General features: G+C 38.5%; 1 protein-coding gene across 4 annotated transcripts in view; it reads left to right on the forward strand.

The window, feature by feature from the left end:
* Positions 1 to 12,928, forward strand: part of bckdhb (branched chain keto acid dehydrogenase E1 subunit beta) — a 48,764-nt gene extending 35,836 nt beyond the window's left edge. The window contains exons 10-11 of one of the 4 annotated variants that reach the window (XR_003440996.2): positions 1,393 to 1,552; positions 1,663 to 1,723. Coding sequence is in view for 3 of the 4 variants with exons in the window: in XM_027149262.2 (XP_027005063.1) it covers positions 12,091 to 12,231 (141 nt within the window). In the remaining variant the exon portion in view is untranslated. Of the gene's footprint in view, positions 1 to 1,392; positions 1,553 to 1,662; positions 1,724 to 12,090; positions 12,232 to 12,617 lie in introns of those variants that run through there. The other 3 variants (XM_027149262.2, XM_027149260.2, XM_047811318.1) reach the window with 3 other exon arrangements.
* Positions 12,929 to 19,349: the final 6,421 nt, after the last annotated feature.

The raw sequence follows: 19,349 nt of genomic DNA on the forward strand, positions 1-19,349 counted from the left end.
AGTAAATTATCATGTGCCAGTGTATCCTCAAGGCTGTGGTTACTATCATAGCTCACATAATGAAACCTTTGTTTGTTCCTACTGCTGTTGTATATCGACTTCTGTAATAAGGATGATTTTGGGTCAGAAAGTTTATTTATGTGACCTGCTAACCACAGACTTTGTCCCGCTACTCACTTGTGTGTAACTTTTAAATTCTTTGATGCTATTTTAGCTTGCATAGTCTTGGAGAGTCTTTTCTCTTGTCCTCTTGTTCTCTCAAGTCAAGTCAAGTCTCAAAGCTTTTTATTGTCATTTCAACCATATATAGCTGACACAGTACATAGTAAAATGAGAGATCGTTACTCCAGGAACATGGTGCTACAAAGACAGAGCTACATAGAACAGCACAGATCTAAGGATTTAAGTAAGTTGGTCTTAGCCACATAAAGTAGTTCAAACAGTGCAATCACAGTCATGAAAGCTCGAATGCTTTGGTACTTTTTTTTCCAGATGGCAAGAGGAAGAAGAGTATGCGTGAGGGGTGTGTTGGGTTATCCACAATGCTGTTAGCTTTGTGGATGCAGCTTGTGGTGTAAATGTCCGGGATAGAGGGAAGACTGTGACAGACAGTGATGCAGCTGCTCAGGATGCTCTCAATGGTCCCTCTGTAGAACGTAGTCATTATGGGAGGAGGGAGATGTGTTTCCACAGCCTTTGTAAGAAGTAGATGCTGAACTGAAGTCTATAAACAGTGCTTGTACGTAAGTGTCTTTATTGTCCAGGTGGGTCGTGGCAATGGCTTTGTCTGTGGGGCGGTTTGGACGATACGCAAACTGCAGGGGTCCAGTGAGGGTGGTAACTTGATGTGCCTCATGTCGAGCCTCTCGAAGCACTTCATTTACAATGGGTGTGAGTGCAACGGGAAGATAGTCATTGAGGCAGGACACTGTAGACTTCTTTGCCATGGGGACGATGGTGGTTGTCTTGAGGCATGTAGGAACAATGGTATTGCTCAGGGAAGTGTTGAAGATGTCAATGAAGACATCTACTAGCTGTTCTGCACATTCCCTGAGCACCCTGCAAGTACACTGTTGTCTGGTCTAGCAGCATTCTGTGGGTTAACCCTGCATAGAGTTCTCCTCTATAGTATCTGATCGTTGGGGGGAGGAATGGTATTCCTTGCCGCTACTTTATTCTGCACCTCAAACCGAACATAGAAGTCGTTCAGTGCATCTGGGAGGGAGGTGTCACTATCACAGGCAGATGAAGCTGCCTTGCAGTTCATTTTACTGCAATTGCACATAGATCAGATACTATTTTTCACTTGTCATCTGCTTGTCTTTTATGGAAAACTGTATTACACTATGACATAATTCCTTGATTTACATTTATGTCTCTCTGTCTGTTGAGCTACACATGCCACTTCCAAGCTCCCAGTGTTCTGATTAATCTGCATGGACTCATGGGATTTCTTGTGGATGGGGCCGTCCAGAGACTGTGATGTCTTCTTTGAACCAGTGTTGCATCAGCCAGCTTTATGGATGAGTAATCATCACCGATCAAGACTTCGGTAGGAAGGAATTAGTGTTGAGTCTGTGTTGAACTCAGAATTTGAGCTAACCCATTAGTTCCTCATGGGCTCTTTGTTGCTTAATTTCACTCAACTTTTAACTATTGTAGGACGGACAGGCCATTGTCACCCAAATGAGGATGGGTTCCCTTCTCAGCCTGGTTCCTCTCAAGACTTCTTCCTCATATCATCTCAGGGAGCTTTTCCCTTGCCACAGTCTCCTCCAGCTTGCTCATGGATGGATGGATGGATGGATGGATGGATGGATGGATGGATAAAACTTTATTCTGTTTCTGTACTTCTGTAAAGCTGCTTTGAGACCATGTAAATTGTTAAAAGTGCTATATAAATGAATTTAATTGAATCGAATTTGAGTTTCAACTTTGAGTTTCAACTCATGAGCTGTCATCCAAGATGATATGTCTGCTAGACATGCTGAGATCTGAACAGAAGCCCCGGTGTCTGATGGAGGAAAGAAGATAAGTTGAGTGTTATTAGCAAAGCAGTAGAACCCATGTGAGGTTGTAACTTTGCTAAGAGAGTGAGTAAAGAGGGACTGAGGGGAGGACCAATTACTGAACCATGTGGGACACCAGTGGAGAGTCTTTGTGGAGCAGAGGTTGATCCCCTCCATTTTACCTAATATGACTTACTATCCAGATAGGAAGCAAATCATTGCCATACTGCTCCATGAATTCCAAGTTTCCTGTGGGTATACAAGAGAGTCTTCTTGTTGACTTTGTCAAATGCTGCCAAAAGTTCAAGGAGGATCTAGCGGCATGTAGTTTCTCAGTGACAGCCAAAAGGGCAGTCTCTGTGGAACATGCCGCTTTGAAGCCAGACTGGTTGGGATCTTGGAGGTTGTTTAGCAAGAGATAGACAATCGATTATAAACAAGCATCTACCAAAATCAATTATACACCAGACAAAATTTTTAATTATCTATATTATGCATGGTTCCCACAAAACAACATTCAAATCCACACACCTTTTAAAAAATATCATGAAATGAGAAATGCTTTAAAATCATACTTAATGTGGTTTACTTACTGCATTGCATTTTCACTTAGATCATGTGAGAATAAAACAGAAAGAAAAGTGCACAATCCAGCAGAACGATTAATTTGGCTTTTATAATTACAGTTAAATTCACATAAGCCACAATATGCTTATAGTTCTCAATGAATAAATGATAAAGTCTAAATCATGATAAAGTAATGTGATCATACCACTGTGTGTGAGACAAAAATCCAGATTCCTTGGAAAAGCAAAAGAAAGTTTTAGAAGCACATGTAGAAATTGTTTGAGCTGGGTTCACTTAATGCTGTTCGTCTGTGAGCGTTTTATCACAGAACAGAGCACATTTTATTACAGGCGCCACCACATAGTGAATATGGCTCAAGTCATATTCTTAAAAGCTGTTTGAATCAGTTACGGCTGTGAGCAATTGTATAAAAGACTACATTTTTCCCAATAGTAATGCAGACTTGTTGGGCTGGCTGATTTTAAAGAATTCATTCATTTATTGGCCTCAAGTTACTCAAATGGCTATACATTGATCTGTATGCACAATATCTGTCTGTCTGTGATGTGATGTGATGTGATGTGATGTGATAGCCTAGTGGTCAAAGTGTTGGAGTACCAATCTGAAGGAGATCACATCCCAGGTCCACCAAACTGCCACTGCTGGGCCCCTGAGCAAGGCCATTAACACTCAATTGCTGTATAAAATGTAAGTTGCTCTTCTGGGTGACAGAGGGGTATATAAGTGCTGATTGATTTTCATGATTAATTACACTCACCAGCCACTTTATTAGGTACACCTGTCCAACTGCTCGTTAACACAAATTTCTAATCAGCCAATCACATGGCAGCAACTCAATGCATTTAGGCATGTAGACATGGTCAAGACGATCTGCTGCAGATCCGAGCGTCAAACCAAGTGTCGGAATGGGGAAGAAAGGTGATTTTAAGTGACTTTGAATGTGGCATGGGTGTTGGTGCCAGATGGGCTGGTCTGAGTATTTCAGAAACTGCTAATCTACTGGGATTTTCACGCACAACCATCTCTAGGGGTTTATAGAGAATGTTCCGAAAAAGAGAAAATATCCAGTTCTGTGGGCGCAAATGCCTTGTTGATGCCAGAAGTCAGAGGAGAATGGTCAGACTGGTTCGAGCTGATTGTAGCCGAAGGCAACAGTAACTCAAATAACCACTCGTTACAACCGAGGTATGCAGAAGAGCATCTCTGAACACACAACATGTCAAACCTTGAGGAGGATGGGCTACAGCAGCAGAAGACCACACCGGGTGCCACTTCTGTCAGCTAAGAACAGGAAACTGAGGCTACAATTCGCACAGGCTCACAAAAATTGGACAATAGAAGATTGGAAAAATGTTGCCTGGTCTGATGAGTGGGGGTCGGGGGTCGCGAGATGATTTCCAGAAACTTTATTTATTTATATTTTATATGTTAAAAATGGTTGTAATGATGTCCCTTTTGGATCACTTTCATAAGTATTTCCCTGAAGGAGATGCTCCCGACCAATATAAGGTAACCATTCAATGTAACCACAGCAAATCATCTGGCGTCAGATACGGAAGATGCGCTGTTAGAACTTTCAACCGATCGAACCCTGAGGACGGCATTTGACGGCAACACGCTGGATGAGTTCTGGGTTTCTGTCGCGCTGGAATATACACAGTTGTCGAAAGCTTATAGGTACTGATGCAATTTGTCTCCACGTATTTATGCGAAAAGACATTCTCCGAGCTGACTTACGTTAAGAATAAACACAGGTCACGGCTTAACGTTCTCCAAAATTGAACCTAGAGTGGACCTGCTTTGCTCCGCGGACAGCGCCCATCCATCACATTAGGCGTTTTTTCTGAATACATTTAAAATTACACATGAACTTTTAATTGTTCCAAGGCGCCAGCCAACGCTGTACGCGTGTAACCGGGCAGCTTGTTCGTATTCTGTCTGTAAGCATTTCACAGTTATGGGATGTATTTGTTTTTGTCCATACTTTGTTAATAAAATAGCCTGGCTTAGAGATTGTGTTCACTTTTGTTTTAGCTCTGTCAGTCTGTAACCAAATCGCAAATCCTCACAAGCTCTGTTGGAGGGTGAGGGGGGGTTCGTGGGTCGTCAGCAGTCTAATATTGGGGGTTGCGGTCTAAAAAGTTTGGGAACCCCTGCAATAGAGCACCTTTGGGATGTGGTGGAATGGGAGATTCGCATCATGGATGTGCAGCCGACAAATTTTGCAGCAACTGCGTGATGCTATCATGTCAATATGGACCAAAACCTCTGAGGAATGTTTCCAGTGCCTTGTTGAATCTATGCCACGAAGGATTAAGGCAGTTTTGAAGGCCATAGGGGGTCCCACCCGGTACTAGTAAGGTGTACCTAATAAAGGGGCCGGTGAGTGTATATTCATTCCAATTAATGCTTTAACACAATTTTTAAATGTTCTAAAATTCAAGATAAATGCCTAGAGAAACAGGCAGCACTTCACCAAAGATTTAAGACTTTTGTTGGCTTGTTGCATTGCTGTCAATGTTAGATCACAGTAATAATATTTGTCAATCCATCTTGATTTTGCACTTTTTAACCTTTTTAAATCTCATGTAAGAAATTATTTTAATCTGTTTGCAAAAATCTATTCCATATATGTATTCTCAATGGGAGGATCATTGACCTGCCCACAGTCTTGTTCTTGTGGATTTTTTTTTGGTTAGGATTTTCCAGTGATGCCTTTTAGTCTTGATTAATTGATTGATATTCTAGATTGCATAACAGGCAAAATTGAAAATGTAACTAACCCATTTGCCATGGAATGATGCCATGCAGTAGCTGTTTATTTGGCACTGAGATGGAAATCAGGCTAAAAGCTACTAAATTACCAAAAGCTCCCTCTTGTGGAAAATATTCATCATCTTCAATGGGTGAGCACATGAGTTCAGAGATATTGCCATGAGGTGCCTTATGTGTAAATGAAATGCTTAAACAAAACAAAAAAAAACAACATAAACCAAATGGCTAGGATTCTACTGATAACCATGAATCTACTGAGTCATGTTTTTGCCAGGCAGTAAATCTGCATGTCTTGGGTTCCTGGACTTCATGTAAACAACCAGGTCTTGGCCTCAGAATCTCTGCCCAACTGCCATGGAGATTCCAAAAGCTTTATAAATACATTTCTGGCCATGATATTTAGAATCTTAAAGGTTGCAGTCTGATCTCTATGTGCCAGGTTTGAATGGCAAAGCAGCTTTTGAATGCTGGATTAGTTTTTCTTTGCAACTTATTTTAACTGGACTGATAGCGTCCCATTTTGAAAAGTTATGAAAGAAAGCATTATGAGCTAATCTGCTAGAGAAATACTCTCAAGTCAGTCATTACCTCTTTATATAAAAATAGGTTGGTTTTGAGCAACATGCTCATTTCGGTTTCTTTATGAAATGAAATTCAAACTTAAATGTTATTAGTCACATACGCAACAGTATACAGTATGACATGTAGTGATATTATTTGAACTACGTAGTGAAATGTACTAGACTGTCTGGTAAATGCTAAAAGTCTGGTTTGTTAGACTACGAACAATTTTTTTTTCTTGCCTGCAAGTCAGTGCCTTGTCAGTATTCTTTTACACATACTATAGAGGGCTTAATGCAGTAATCTGAAACTATTTCCCAAGGTTCTCTCTGCACAAAATTGAGAGAGATCAGAAATAAGGTATCTGGTCTCTCGACATTCCCCCAACACTCCCATCAGTGACTCCCTGAAAATGGGAGAGGAGTACTGTGTCCTGTTATTTCTGGATTCATGGCTGGAACAAAGGGATTTTTAGGTCGATCTTGCCATTCCTGGACACCTTAGTGGAATAGTTGGATTATTGTTTCTCTCTTTTGCTCATAAAAAGCAGTTGGAATTGTGTGAGGGAATGAAAGCATCCTGTCTTGACTGAAGCTATGTCATGTGTCATTGTTTGGCATTATGAGGTGTGTGCATGTGTGTATGAGGAAGAAGGAAAGGCTCGGCTGATTGTCTGAATGGGCTTTTGGGGTATCCAGAAAGGGATGGTGAAAAGAGTCTTCTGACGGTTTTCTTACAACCCTTTTCTACTCTGGCTCTTCTTGTCATTCAGCTGTTTCTTGTTCAACAAAGAATCAGTCATTGTTTGTTTAGCACACATTACATGACTCCTTTATAGGAATTTGTCCATAGCAAAGATTGTTGTTGTTCCTAGAGTTTCCAAATACGCTTAGCATTTGTGTTATCAATATACTTAAAATAGCCCATAATGATAGTGAAAAAAGTTTTCAGAAACATTTTAATTAACAGTTGAATACTGAACTCGAAAATAAAGTAAAGTATTCTTAAATAAGTATTCAGACCCTTTATGCAGGGTAAAAGCGGCAGTTACAGCTTTCAGTTTTCTTGTGCACTGACCTTTGTGGATGCTCTTCCACATTTGGCAAAAATGTCAGAAGCATGCAAACATCAAATGTGAGCATCTCAGGTATGAAATATAAAATATAATACTCTGACTTTTCGTAAATATGTCAGTAAACTTAAGAAATATCATAGCTAATGATTTTTGTCAGGATATCTTTACCTACCTTACATTTAACATAAACCACATGTAGTATTTCTTTCAGCTTTTGCCATAACCAGCTGTTTCTATAAAGCACACATAGCTGCACACTCAGTTTAGAGACCTACCACATTTACAAGAGCCCAGTCGGCTGACCCAATTGTCTGTTGAGGCCAGTGGCTTGTAATTTGAATCAATAGGAATTAAACCTTAAACTGTGAGAGCTCTTAATGCTGAGTTGTGGCGATGAGCAGCACATCAAAGTGAGTAACCTACTCACATCCTGCATGTGTGTGTTAAGGAGGAAGGGCAGGTTTGTCTTGCAGTGCAAGCCCTGGATCTGAATCTCTTTATAGGAATATTGCAAAGATGTCTTCCAAAGAAATAGTCCCATTAATTCAATACAGATCTCTTTTCACATAAATGTATTTATGCATTTTATGACATAATTAAGATAAAATCCAGCAGTTTTGGAGTCATGAAGTCTTCATTAGATCGATTAGATAGAGCACTGTCCAAACAGCAGTGACATTTAAGAATTGGGTTTGATAGTGCTATCTATTTCTAATCCTTTGGGATTAGAGAAAGTGTTAATCAGTCACTTCTGCCAGAAGTGGGTTATCTAAAAATACATAAAGAAACATCATCTGATTACATATTAAAAAGTACTCTATTATTTGGTTTGAGATGTAGGAAACTGACCTAATGAGTCAATCACTCTCAGCTAAAACAACAGCTCCTTTATGGTTTGCTTCCTGCACATTGCAGCAATCAAATACCCAAAACAATGGTGTTTTCAGAAATTACAATCTCCTCAGTGAGCAATCTTCATCACATTTGGTTGTTAATGATCTGGGTGTGATTAAATTCATGGCTTTTTATTTTTAGTTAATGAAGTGTTCTCACAGAACAAAAGAATTTTGTGTTGTAGTCTACTAATCTGCTTATTTTTGTTCCGAATTTGTGTATGCCGTAAATGTAAATGGATTGTAGTAATCATATGCATCTGATTTGTCATATTAAGCATTTAAGTATTGGAAGTTTAATGGTATATTTGGTATTAACTGAATATGAATTATGTATTGGAATGAAGAGAATTTGTTTTAAATAGATAGAAGTACAATTATGAGTAGTTGCAACTTTATTTTGTTTATTTTAAAGTAAGGTTCACAGCGATTCTGAGACCAGAGAAGTTTTTTTGGGATTTGGAATTTGGAATTGAAATATAGGTAAAAGTAGTGAACAGGAGGGTTTTAGTTTTACTGTGTTTTTGGGTTGTTTGTTTTCTAGGGTTTAATATTTATTATTTATTTCATGATAAAATTTAATTAACAATTTTTAATTAAATCTCTTTTATTAATACAAACAGTGTCATTGTGTTGCACCACTATTTGGTTGATCAGATTCTTTCACATCTGAGATGAATGATGTATGTGCTTAATTTTTCACACATTTTCTATTGCCTTTTGTCCCAATTCTTTAGCCAGCCTTTATTCAGCAGCATCAATGAACATGAAATATTGCCGCCTAAGCTCCATTTGATTGAATGTGTTTTGCAATCAACAATCACTGAGTCACTACATGCTAAATCTTCTTCTAGGATAAGAAATACCAGATATACAGTGGATGCCAGAATGTGGCTATCCTCATTTGACTTTGGTTTCCACTAGGAGACAGTTCTCAATTCTTTTTTCTGGCAATGTATGGTTAGTAATACTGGCATTTCCGCATCACTCTACACTTTCAGTAATCTCCAGTCTGTGGCTGTTGCTGACATAGAGTGTTTTTTTTTTTTTTTTTGACAGTAGCATGGACCAAATTTATGACTGCAGTATTGAACTGTAAATATTTTTATGTAATGTCCCAAAGCAAAACTCTTTCTAGAGTCGGTCTCCCATATTGACTTATTTTTACACTGATATTTAAAGTATATTGCATGTAATCATGCACTTCTCATAGATAAACACCGACTGTAGTAAAAACTGCAGCTCTGCTGAAGCTCACTGTCCAGATGCGGTGGCTTGTGACCAGACTGTACACTTCTTGTGCCTTTCCAGTAAGTTTATTTAAAGATTTTTTTAAAGTGCTCTAGTCAATGAAAGTGCTGAGGAGAAGCTGTTGTCCAGACATATACTGGCTTGGCAGGTGGACTCCTCTGCTTTGAGGCTAAATGACATAAAATTACATCTGTCTTCAATTTTCAAGTGATGGCCTCTAGCTACTCGGCTGGTATTGTGGAAATGCAGGCCCCCAGGCCAGCGATGGAGAATGGATATTTTGAGTTCTTGCACAGAAGTGAATCTAATTTTCTACTGCTCACATTACCAATTTAAACTACTCTGTTTGATTGATGTACATTTATGTACCTGTGTCCTTTTGGACTGTTCTTGTTGGATGAGAGACTGAACATAGTCTGTTCTGTACATAGTGCTACAGGTCAAGCAATCATTCATTAATACAGTATGCCAATATTCAGAATTAATGATGCCATCAATCTTAACAAGCACCTCTGGGCCACCAATTGCGAAACAGTGCATCACTGATAAATGCCATGCCTTTATAGGGGTTGATTCTGTTGAAAGATTTTAATTTGGGCTCATCTGACCATGACAAATGATTCAATTTGAGGCACAGTGCATTTGTTGGGTTGCTTTCAGGGCTGTGTTGGTTCAACCCTTCTCCGAATTTTTCTTTTTTTAAACAAATGTGACCCCACCCCAAATATGACTGTAAATATTAAAATAATATTGTTTGTTTATTTATTTATTTAAAGGTATGCTCAGGTATTCTTTATAGGTTCCAGTATTTTTTGGCATCTATTTTTAGCAAGGTAAAATATATTTCTAGGTTTACAAAATTAATTTATTTGTTAATTTGAATTTATTTAGTGTTTGATTTATAACCATTAAATTGCTATTGTCAGCCAGTATTTTTGAGCTTGATGACATAAAGCTACAACAAAGTAAACTTATTGCAGTTCGAAACCAGCATCAGCACTAAGAAAGATGGGGTAAGGCAAAATATAGCAAACAATTATGGTGTTATTGATAGTTCAGTACTAATGATGTCATTCATCTCCATACTGTTGGGAATCACTGTTCCTACAGACACCATTTATTATTTCAAAGGCTGAATATGCGTTGTTATGTGACTTAGATGACTTAGATTACAACCAAGATCACTCTGACATGGGAGATGACCAATGTCTTTTTTTTTATTAATAACAGCAATAAGGATGAAGTACAACAGAATGTGTGTTTAAAGCATTAATATGTGAGATAATTCTAATTACATTTGACCGTTTAGTTTGCAAGGTCCGGTGGGTACAATGGGTACTGTAGAGCAACAGAAGAAAAGGCGAAAATCCCCCAAATCCATCAGGCCTAACCACTCATAATTAAGCAGTCAGAATTGAGGGAGGCTGTATCTTCAATGTTTGATGTGCAGGGAGAGAAGAGCCGCACACTACATGCAAGTGATTAGAACACATTATGGTTGAATAAAAGGATTTCCCTGTGTGTACAGATATTCTATTTATTTCTTCAGAACATATGTCCTGCTTCCTGACAAATTCCTGAACTCCATGATGCTACTTCAGGTCCACTGCATGCTCCTTTGACATGGTGTCCTTTTCTCCAGCTTGTATGCCTTTTATGTCCAGTGGTCTTAATGTACACCCTGTCTTTTGGAGAGATTATTCTTCTGCTTGCCTAGACTTTATAAAATGGCTTTTTTCAGTGTCATGAAATACACAAGCTTTTTTTTTGGTGTTTTTTTGGTTTTTCACTGGGTAACATACCACCTAACAGTTCCAGGGTCTCTGGTTATACACTGTAAGTGTGATCCCTTGTCCCATTGATTGCATGGTGTTCCTCGTGGTTCTCTGGTGTCCTCCCACCTCCCAAAACTTTGATAAATCTGATGCCCATCAGTATTAATGAGGATATGTATGTGTGTGCATGGTGTCCTGTGATAGACTGACATCCCATCCAGAATATTCCCAAATTCACACACAGGATAGGCTCTAGAATCATGGCTCTATCTGGGATAAAGGGGTTACTAAGGATGGAAGAAACTGCCCAAGTCCAGGTATGCAAAGCTTGTAGAGACTTGCACGTGAAAACTAAAAGCTGTAACTGCCGCTTTTACAGTACTGCACAAAGGGTCTAAATACTTATTTAAGAATACTTTACTTTATTTTCGAGTTCAGTATTAAACTGTTAATTAAAATGTTTCTGAAAACTTTTTTCACTATCATTATGGGCTATTTTAAGTATATTGATGACACAAAATATCCTCATATAGTTAAAAATTTGGTGGATGGCTTCATGTGAATCTGAAGTGCAATAACTTGCAAAGTGCAAAATAGCAGTAACTGTTGTGCAATAGGCACACCTGAACACTATTGAGTACAAATTTTGGAAAACAAAGGCATTCCCATGTTCTGCATTTGACTTTTTGGATTTTTGGAAGAACTGTGTTGCATCATGCTCTGCTCATCTTGCATTTCTCACCAGTAATTTCTGCCTCATTAAGGAAAATCAGAAAATTAAAGAGAATGATGACTATTTTAGTTTTGCTTTGTGAACTGCTTGGAATAGTAGTCACTGGTTGGCTTTGATTAACAAAATTGTGGGGATTTTGTCAGTTTGGCTTAGATTTTTCTGGCTTCCCTGTGGAGCGTGCTGGCTGAATCCTCCCCAATGTGAGATGGGATACAAGACGGACACGATTATCTGGGGGTTTTTAAACTCTCTGCCAATAACTTATGAAGAACATGAGAAGGAAAACATGGCTATAGTATAAGGTTGTTTTTGTTTATGGTATATATTATGTGTGAAAAAAGGAGGCATTATTCCCAACTTATATTAAGCAGCCTGTTAAGTACACCATGCCTGCAGTTGTGACTCAATTATTTTATGGTTCTCTTGGCAGGAGGAATGTTTCCTAAACCTGGAGGCACCCATCAGCAGGGTTTGTGGATATGATACACCTTTCCCTCACACGCTTGAACCCTTCTATATCCCAGACAAATGGAAATGTTTTGATGCTGTCAAACGAATGATCAACTACTAGGTGAGGTGTAAATACAAAGAAAGTTTGAAAACTGGACATTTGCACATTTGTTTTGGAGAACCTGATGAATAATACTTACTGTAAAGATTAAGACCATTGCTCACGTCTCCCTCAAACTATTTTAATCCATTAAATAACAGCCAAGATGGGGAAGAAGTCATGTAATCCACCCATCTCAGCTGATTAAGACTAAGTAGAAATTAAATGTGTGAAGGATTCTCATTGTTTGTATCCCTTTCTTGCTGTACTCCCTAGTATATTTTATTGTTTTCAGTGCTAGTTTTAAAGTCTCCCATCAACTGCTTAAATGTTGATTTTTTTTTTTTTTTTTTTTGCTTGCATCAACAAATTTTTCCCCACTCCTTTTCATCTCTTTTCTTCTCCAGAATTAGACACGTCAACATGAAACTCTTCCTATTATGCTTTCTCTCTCTAGAATCTGGAAATGATGAACTCATCACAGATGTGGTTGCTACCCTTGTTGACTAACAGATGATATCTAAGGATGGATGATGAACAACCCCAAAAACTTCAGTGGTCAACTATGTTGAACAATATTCATGAACACTAAAATGCAGATAACTAGTGTGTGCTCTTTGGTGGTTGAATGTTTTCCTTTTTGCTGTTACATTATGATTACCTCTTTAATCAGGTTGATTTTTGGGTGTTAGGTTTCTGAATAAATTAAACACATTAATTCTGCTGTTGTACAGTGTTTTCTTTGTCCTTAAACTTCAATAACAAATTTCTACACTATTTATTTCTTCAGTGTTTGCTTTAACCTTCTTGATCAGCCTGATTGTTTATTAGATCAGTTTAACAGTTTAGATTAGGTGTTGCTAAAGGCAGGAAGTACATACAGTAGTATACTTGTTTGATACATGCCAATTTTTACATCACTGAAAATGTCTTCCCTTTCATTTGTTTTATACTTGTTTTGTTTTATACAATAATTGTGTATTCATTGAAATAATTATTAGATCTTGACCATAATTGTCCTTGTTAAAGAAACAAAAAAAAAGTACCAAACACTTAGATCCACAGTTTGAATCTCCCAACATTAGCGAAAACCATCCTACAGAAAGGGATGTTCTAGTGTTTGTAGTATATTACAAATAGGCTTCACATGGATTCACAGGGGATACTGGGGCTCCAGGCACATTTAAATTAAGATAGTCTGGATTATTTCTAAAGTAGCTCAGTCCACATCCTGCTCTCTGAATGGAGTCTTCTTTTAGAAATACTTCACAATAAAGCCCTACAAGTGGCTGAATGAGGATAATAATCAAAAACATTGACTTTTATTTCCCTGACTGAGTTTGGGGCTTTTTTTTATACATGCATTTCTTTTTCGTTGAAAACATGTGATGTATATTCTTAAAGGCAACAGAATGTCAGAAGGGATGTTTGTTATTCCAGCCAGAACTAGATAGTTTGAATTTTGGATTACAAAGGTTAAAGGTAGACTTGTTAAAGGTTAACTGTCCAAGTTAGGGTTTTGAGACAGTGTGTTATCCTGGTCAAGGATCATGGTGTAGACTATGCTGTGAAAATTTGTGAGGTTGGAGTACAGCCTGGATGAGACACAAGTCTATCAAATGGCACAATGCCCACAGATATGATCAAAACAAAGGCACATTTTTTATAGCCAATCCTACTACCACCATGCTTTCAGGAGATGGGAGGAAACCAGAGAACCTAAATGACACAGAAACAAGGAGTACATGAACAGAAAATAACCTATGATCAATGTCCAAATTAGACCATTGACCTGGAGCTATGAGGTGGCAACTCTACCCACTGCACCAACTTGCCAGCTTAAATAGAGATGTCCTTAGAACCATATACACTAACGATACCACTGTGTGTTAGCATCCAGATCAGCATAGGCTCTCTTTTGAGTCTGGTTCTTTTTTGTAATGAAATGGTGTCCATGATGCAAATAAAGGGGAAAGTTTAACAAGCACATAGAATATCCAGAGAAACAAAATCAAAAACACGTAACAGAGACAGGGTCAGCAAAAAAGGCAAAAATGTACCAAAAAAAACAGCAAGGCTGTCAGCGAGGCAAACTGAGCAGAGGGCTAAATAAATCATAAAATTTTCAGAAACTGGTCATACACATGGAAAAAAATTGCTAGAGAAATAAGGATCGGTATGGCAGTGTAAGTGATGATATTTTTGAAAGCCACTTGTGATGCAGATCCAGAAGTTTAAAATTCTGGTGAGGACTCCCTCTGACGTGATGGCGAGGTGTTGTGAACGAGGACCTTACAGCATCCCCCCTCTAGGAACACCTCCTTGTGTTCTTTTTCTAGGGTGGCAACTAGGCCAGGGTGTGATCATAGAATTCTGCTCTGAGTTTGGGGTCCAAGATGTCGCTGGCACTGACCCATGATCTTCCTACGGCCATATCCCTCCCAGTCAACGAGGTATTGCAGGTGACTCCTATGTCTCTGGGAGTCAAGGATTTCATGTACCAAATATGACTGAGAACCATCATGAAACGGGCTTATGCGATAGGTGGCAGGTAGTTACTGGGTTAAATTGTTTTAGCTGATGTACCAGGAAGACAGTTGTCTATGGTGGGAATGGGAATGGAGGCGGCTGAAAACCCAGGATGCAGTTGAAGGGTGTGAGATCAGTAGCTCCTCGGGCATGTTCAGCACATGGAAGGAATTCACTACAGCGCTGCAGTAGGTTTGTAGGTTATGGCCCAATTCCTGGTTCAACTGCTCTACCTGTCCATTGGATTGGGGGTGATAACTAAAGGGGGTAAAATCGACCCTTGGGGGAGCTGTGTTGGGGAGCAGTGTAATGGTGCAATCGCATGAGTGATGGGGAAGCTCCGTGCCTCGGGGGTTTCCTCCGGGTACTCCGGTTTCCTCCCCTGGTCCAAAGACATGCATGGTAGGTTGATTGGCATCTCTGGAAAATTGTCCGTAGTGTGTGAGTGAATGAGAGTGTGTGTGTGTATGCCCTGTGATGGGTTGGCACTCCGTCCAGGGTGTATCCTGCCTTGTTGCCCGATGACGCCTGAGATAGGCACAGGCTCCCCCTGACCCGAGAAGTTCGGATAAACAGTAGAAAATGAGAAATGAAGTGGATGTGAAGAACAAGGTTATTTCATTAGTGTGAAAAAGGCCCATCTGTAGCATGAGGGGAATAGTTTGGTGTGTGATGGTTTGGTCATTCACCACTGTAATTCTTAAGGGAACGGCGTATGGGATGGTGGAAAGTTATAGATACTCTACCAGCTGACATTGGATGATGTCAGTGGAACCCGAATCTATTAGGGCTGAGACAGGGTAGGTAGTATTACCATTGAGAATCAATGCAGGCAATTGCAAACTATACAAGTAGGTACAGGGGCTCACCATGGTAACTTGCTGGTCAGACTTCTCATGACATAAAGCACACTTTTGACCTGCTCACCCACAGTAAAAACACAGCTGCTGATGGAGGTATTGTTGCCGCTATTCAATAGTCAAACTGAATTGATTGTGGATTACTGTAAGTTGTCCAAAAGAATAGGTGAAAAGGCAATTCAGTCAGTAAGGCCAACAGAGCAGAGAAGGGCTAAATCCAGAAAATGTAATTCACAAAAATGCAGAAACTGTAGTCAAAAACATGGATATAAAACACTAGAAAAATAAGGCTATACTTATTAAAATAAGATATATAAAAGCCATGTGCGTTGTGCTTAAATTTCCTTAAACCTGAAAGCGGCTTCTGGAAGTGAACCCCTCATTATCCGGAAGTCTAGTATTCTGGCAAGGGCTCCCTCTGACGTGGACGATGTTCTTACACTTTCAAGCTTCTAACTCGTGTCAGGGATATTTTCCTTGGCAATGTCACGTCTAACATGCTCATTACGGATCGAATGATACATCCAGATTTCTGTTAAGCTGCTTTGTGTCTACTGTTAAAAGCTTAATCCAAAAAAACTCTTTTACTGAATTTAGTAATAAGTACTTTAATGTGTTGTTTCAGTGATGTATGAATTATTATTAATAACAAAATAGGGAAATTTATGTAAAATGGGGTAGCAAAAAAATATTATTCTATTATTATACTCATTATTCTGAGGATCATCAAGCTATGCTGCACTACTGACACCACTGAGCACAGAGTTTTCTGGAAGTTCTGGTTGGGATATGTCCTTTTAACTGTGGCTTGCTGAATCAAATCTTTGTGCGAAGCAGGCTCTGCTGCTAACTAACGGTTGCTAAGAGGTGATTGGGAAAAAGAACCTTCTCAGTCCAGGTAATTTGGCTTGACAGATGGACAGAGTGATTGTTTATGTAAAAATGCCATCCTGCTGGAGAAAGGGCAACTCTGTCACACCTGACGTCAGTGGCGCTGATTAGGTGTATATGTGTAAGCCTTTCATGGAATGTGATAAAGCCTCATAGAAAACAAGATGTCATGCTCCTACTTCTTCTGAGCAAAGCGTATGTTGGCCATTGTGGTGCTGTGGTCTGGCTAGTGGTAGTATTTTTGTTCTATCTCAGAATGTTAGTGAGTACTAACTAGTTTTCTCATACACAGGGTGTTTTAATTTTAAATACCACCCTTGTAGCCTTCAAAAATATTGAAATGTCTGTCATGTGTACCATTTGTCACCAATTATTAAATGCTTTTGTTTGAAAGGTCAGGGATTACCATTTGAGACGCTGTGCATGAAATTGTAAATCTAATATATCTTGACTTGGAAAACTTGACTAGTAGGGATTTTTCTGATGTGCCAATTTTAGTGGATGTTTTTAATCCTTCTGATGTACACAGTGTACCAATCGAGGGAACAATGCTTTTTGAAAATTAAAACGTACACAAAATAGTCATCAAGTATAAACCAGACTCCCCTGCTTCACCCTTGGATGATTCTTACAGCTAGCCTGGTAAGTCGGTGAAAGTAATTTTGATTTTTTTGTAACTTATGTTACACATAATATTTTGTTTCACCTAACACTGACAAAAATGTTCAAATGTTACAGTATAACTGAATTATAAACTCACCATCCACTTTATTAGGAACACCTGCACATTCATGAGTCAATCAAGTGGCAGCAGCATGATGCATGCAATCGTGCTGATACATGTCAACAGCTTCAGGTAATGTTTACATCAACAATAGGAAGAATGTGTGATGTCTGTGACTTTTTGGCATGGTTCTTAGTACAAGATGGTTTGGTTTTTGAGTATTTCAACTGATCCAGGATGTTTTCAAGAAGAGTACACAATGGTGCAATAGAAAAAACATCCATCAAAGGTTCAGAGCGTTCAAAAAAGAATGAGCAGTCAGGAAGCCAAAAGTAACTCAAATAAGCACTCTTTAAAACTGTGGTGAGCAGAAATACATTTTAGAATTCACAACACCTTGAGGTGGATGGGCAACAATAACAGAAGATTACGTTAGGTTCCACTCCTCTTGGCCAAGAGCAGGAATCTGAAAAAAAAAATTAAAAAAAATGCTCCTATGTTCAAAAAGTGTTTTGATGTAAGGAGGAGGACTTTTAAGAGGTTTACAAGGTTATTTAACAGAGGAGAAATAAATAAATAAATATATATATATTTATATGCATATATACATATATATATATATATATATATATATATATATATATATATATATATATATATATATATATATATGTACAGTGGTACCCCGCTTATCGACCGGCTCGGTCGGACAACGACCTTTTCACTTAGCGAACAGTTTTTCGACTGGAATTTGCGCCCGCTGAACGACCAAATCCCCACTTATCGACCTCGACCCACGTAGCGCGAGGGGAAGGATCTTCCCAGTCTCTCCTCAGCCTTCGTGGAGAGAGCATCTATCGTAAATTAAACTTCGGTTTGACGGAAGAAAGGTTTGCCGTTGAAATTCGTACTTGTCCTGGACAATGCAACGGCACATCCTCCAGATTTAGGCGATGAGTTGGAGGCTGAGTTTGACTGGATTACAGTCAAATTTCTGCCACCAAATAAGACTTCCCTCATTCAGCCTATGGATCAGATGGTCATAGCAAACTTTAAAAAACTCTACACTAAACATCTGTTGTGTTTTAGCATGACCAATTCCAGCAACTTGACCCTGACTTGATAGATATGGCAAAGTCTTTAATTTATACTTTTTACATTATTATCAATATTATTTATGTACCTGTATTATTTTATGTATTATTTAGCATTAATACTGCTAAAAACGGGGCAAAATATTTTAATTATTGGGTATCGGTGGAGGTCGGGAACAGATTAATTATGTATCCATTATTTCTTATGGGATAATTACATTCGCTCTTCGACCTTTTCGCATTTCGACCGGTTTAAGAACGGTTTAAGAACGTTTTAGAACGGATTAAGGTTGATAAACGGGGTACCACTGTGTATATATATATATATATATATATATATATATATATATATATATATATATATATATATATATATATATATATACACTAAAATTGGCTAAAATTTTAAGCTAAATTAGGAACTCTTTGAGATGATTTGGGCCCAAGTGATTTTTTTCTAATCTTCAACTGTTCAGTTTTAGTGAGTCAGTTATTTAAATTCATACTCTTGAGTGACAGGAGTGGAGCCCAGTGTGGTCTTTTGCTGTTACAGCCCATGCATCTGAAGGTTTGATATATTGTGCATACTGAAATGCTTTTCTTCTCACTTCGGTTGTAAAGAGAGATTATTTGATTTAATATATCAGACCTGGCAGCTCCAATCCGACCATTTTCCTGTGAACTCTCTATTACCAAGCTGTTTCCTCATTCACTTTTTTATTTTTATTTTACTTTGCACCCTTGTGTCTAACCTCTTTCTTCTTTGTTCTGATGATTCATGTGAACATTAACTAAAGCTTTTGACCAGTATCTGCATGATTTTATGCCTTATGCTGTTGCCACATGATTGGCTTATTGCAGGTGTACAGGTGTTCCTAATAAAGTGTACAGTGAGTGTAAATCTGGACTTTTAAAAAAGTAAGGTTGTCATGGTATATGTTTGCTGAAATATTTAATATCATATGCCATTTTATTACTTTTAATCTTTCTGCAGCTCTAAGCCATAGTTCAATAATATAGAATATTAAATAAAAGTTAGGG

The sequence above is a fragment of the Tachysurus fulvidraco genome, chromosome 3 (genome assembly GCF_022655615.1).
Source record: "Tachysurus fulvidraco isolate hzauxx_2018 chromosome 3, HZAU_PFXX_2.0, whole genome shotgun sequence".
NCBI classification, from domain to species: domain Eukaryota; kingdom Metazoa; phylum Chordata; class Actinopteri; order Siluriformes; family Bagridae; genus Tachysurus; species Tachysurus fulvidraco.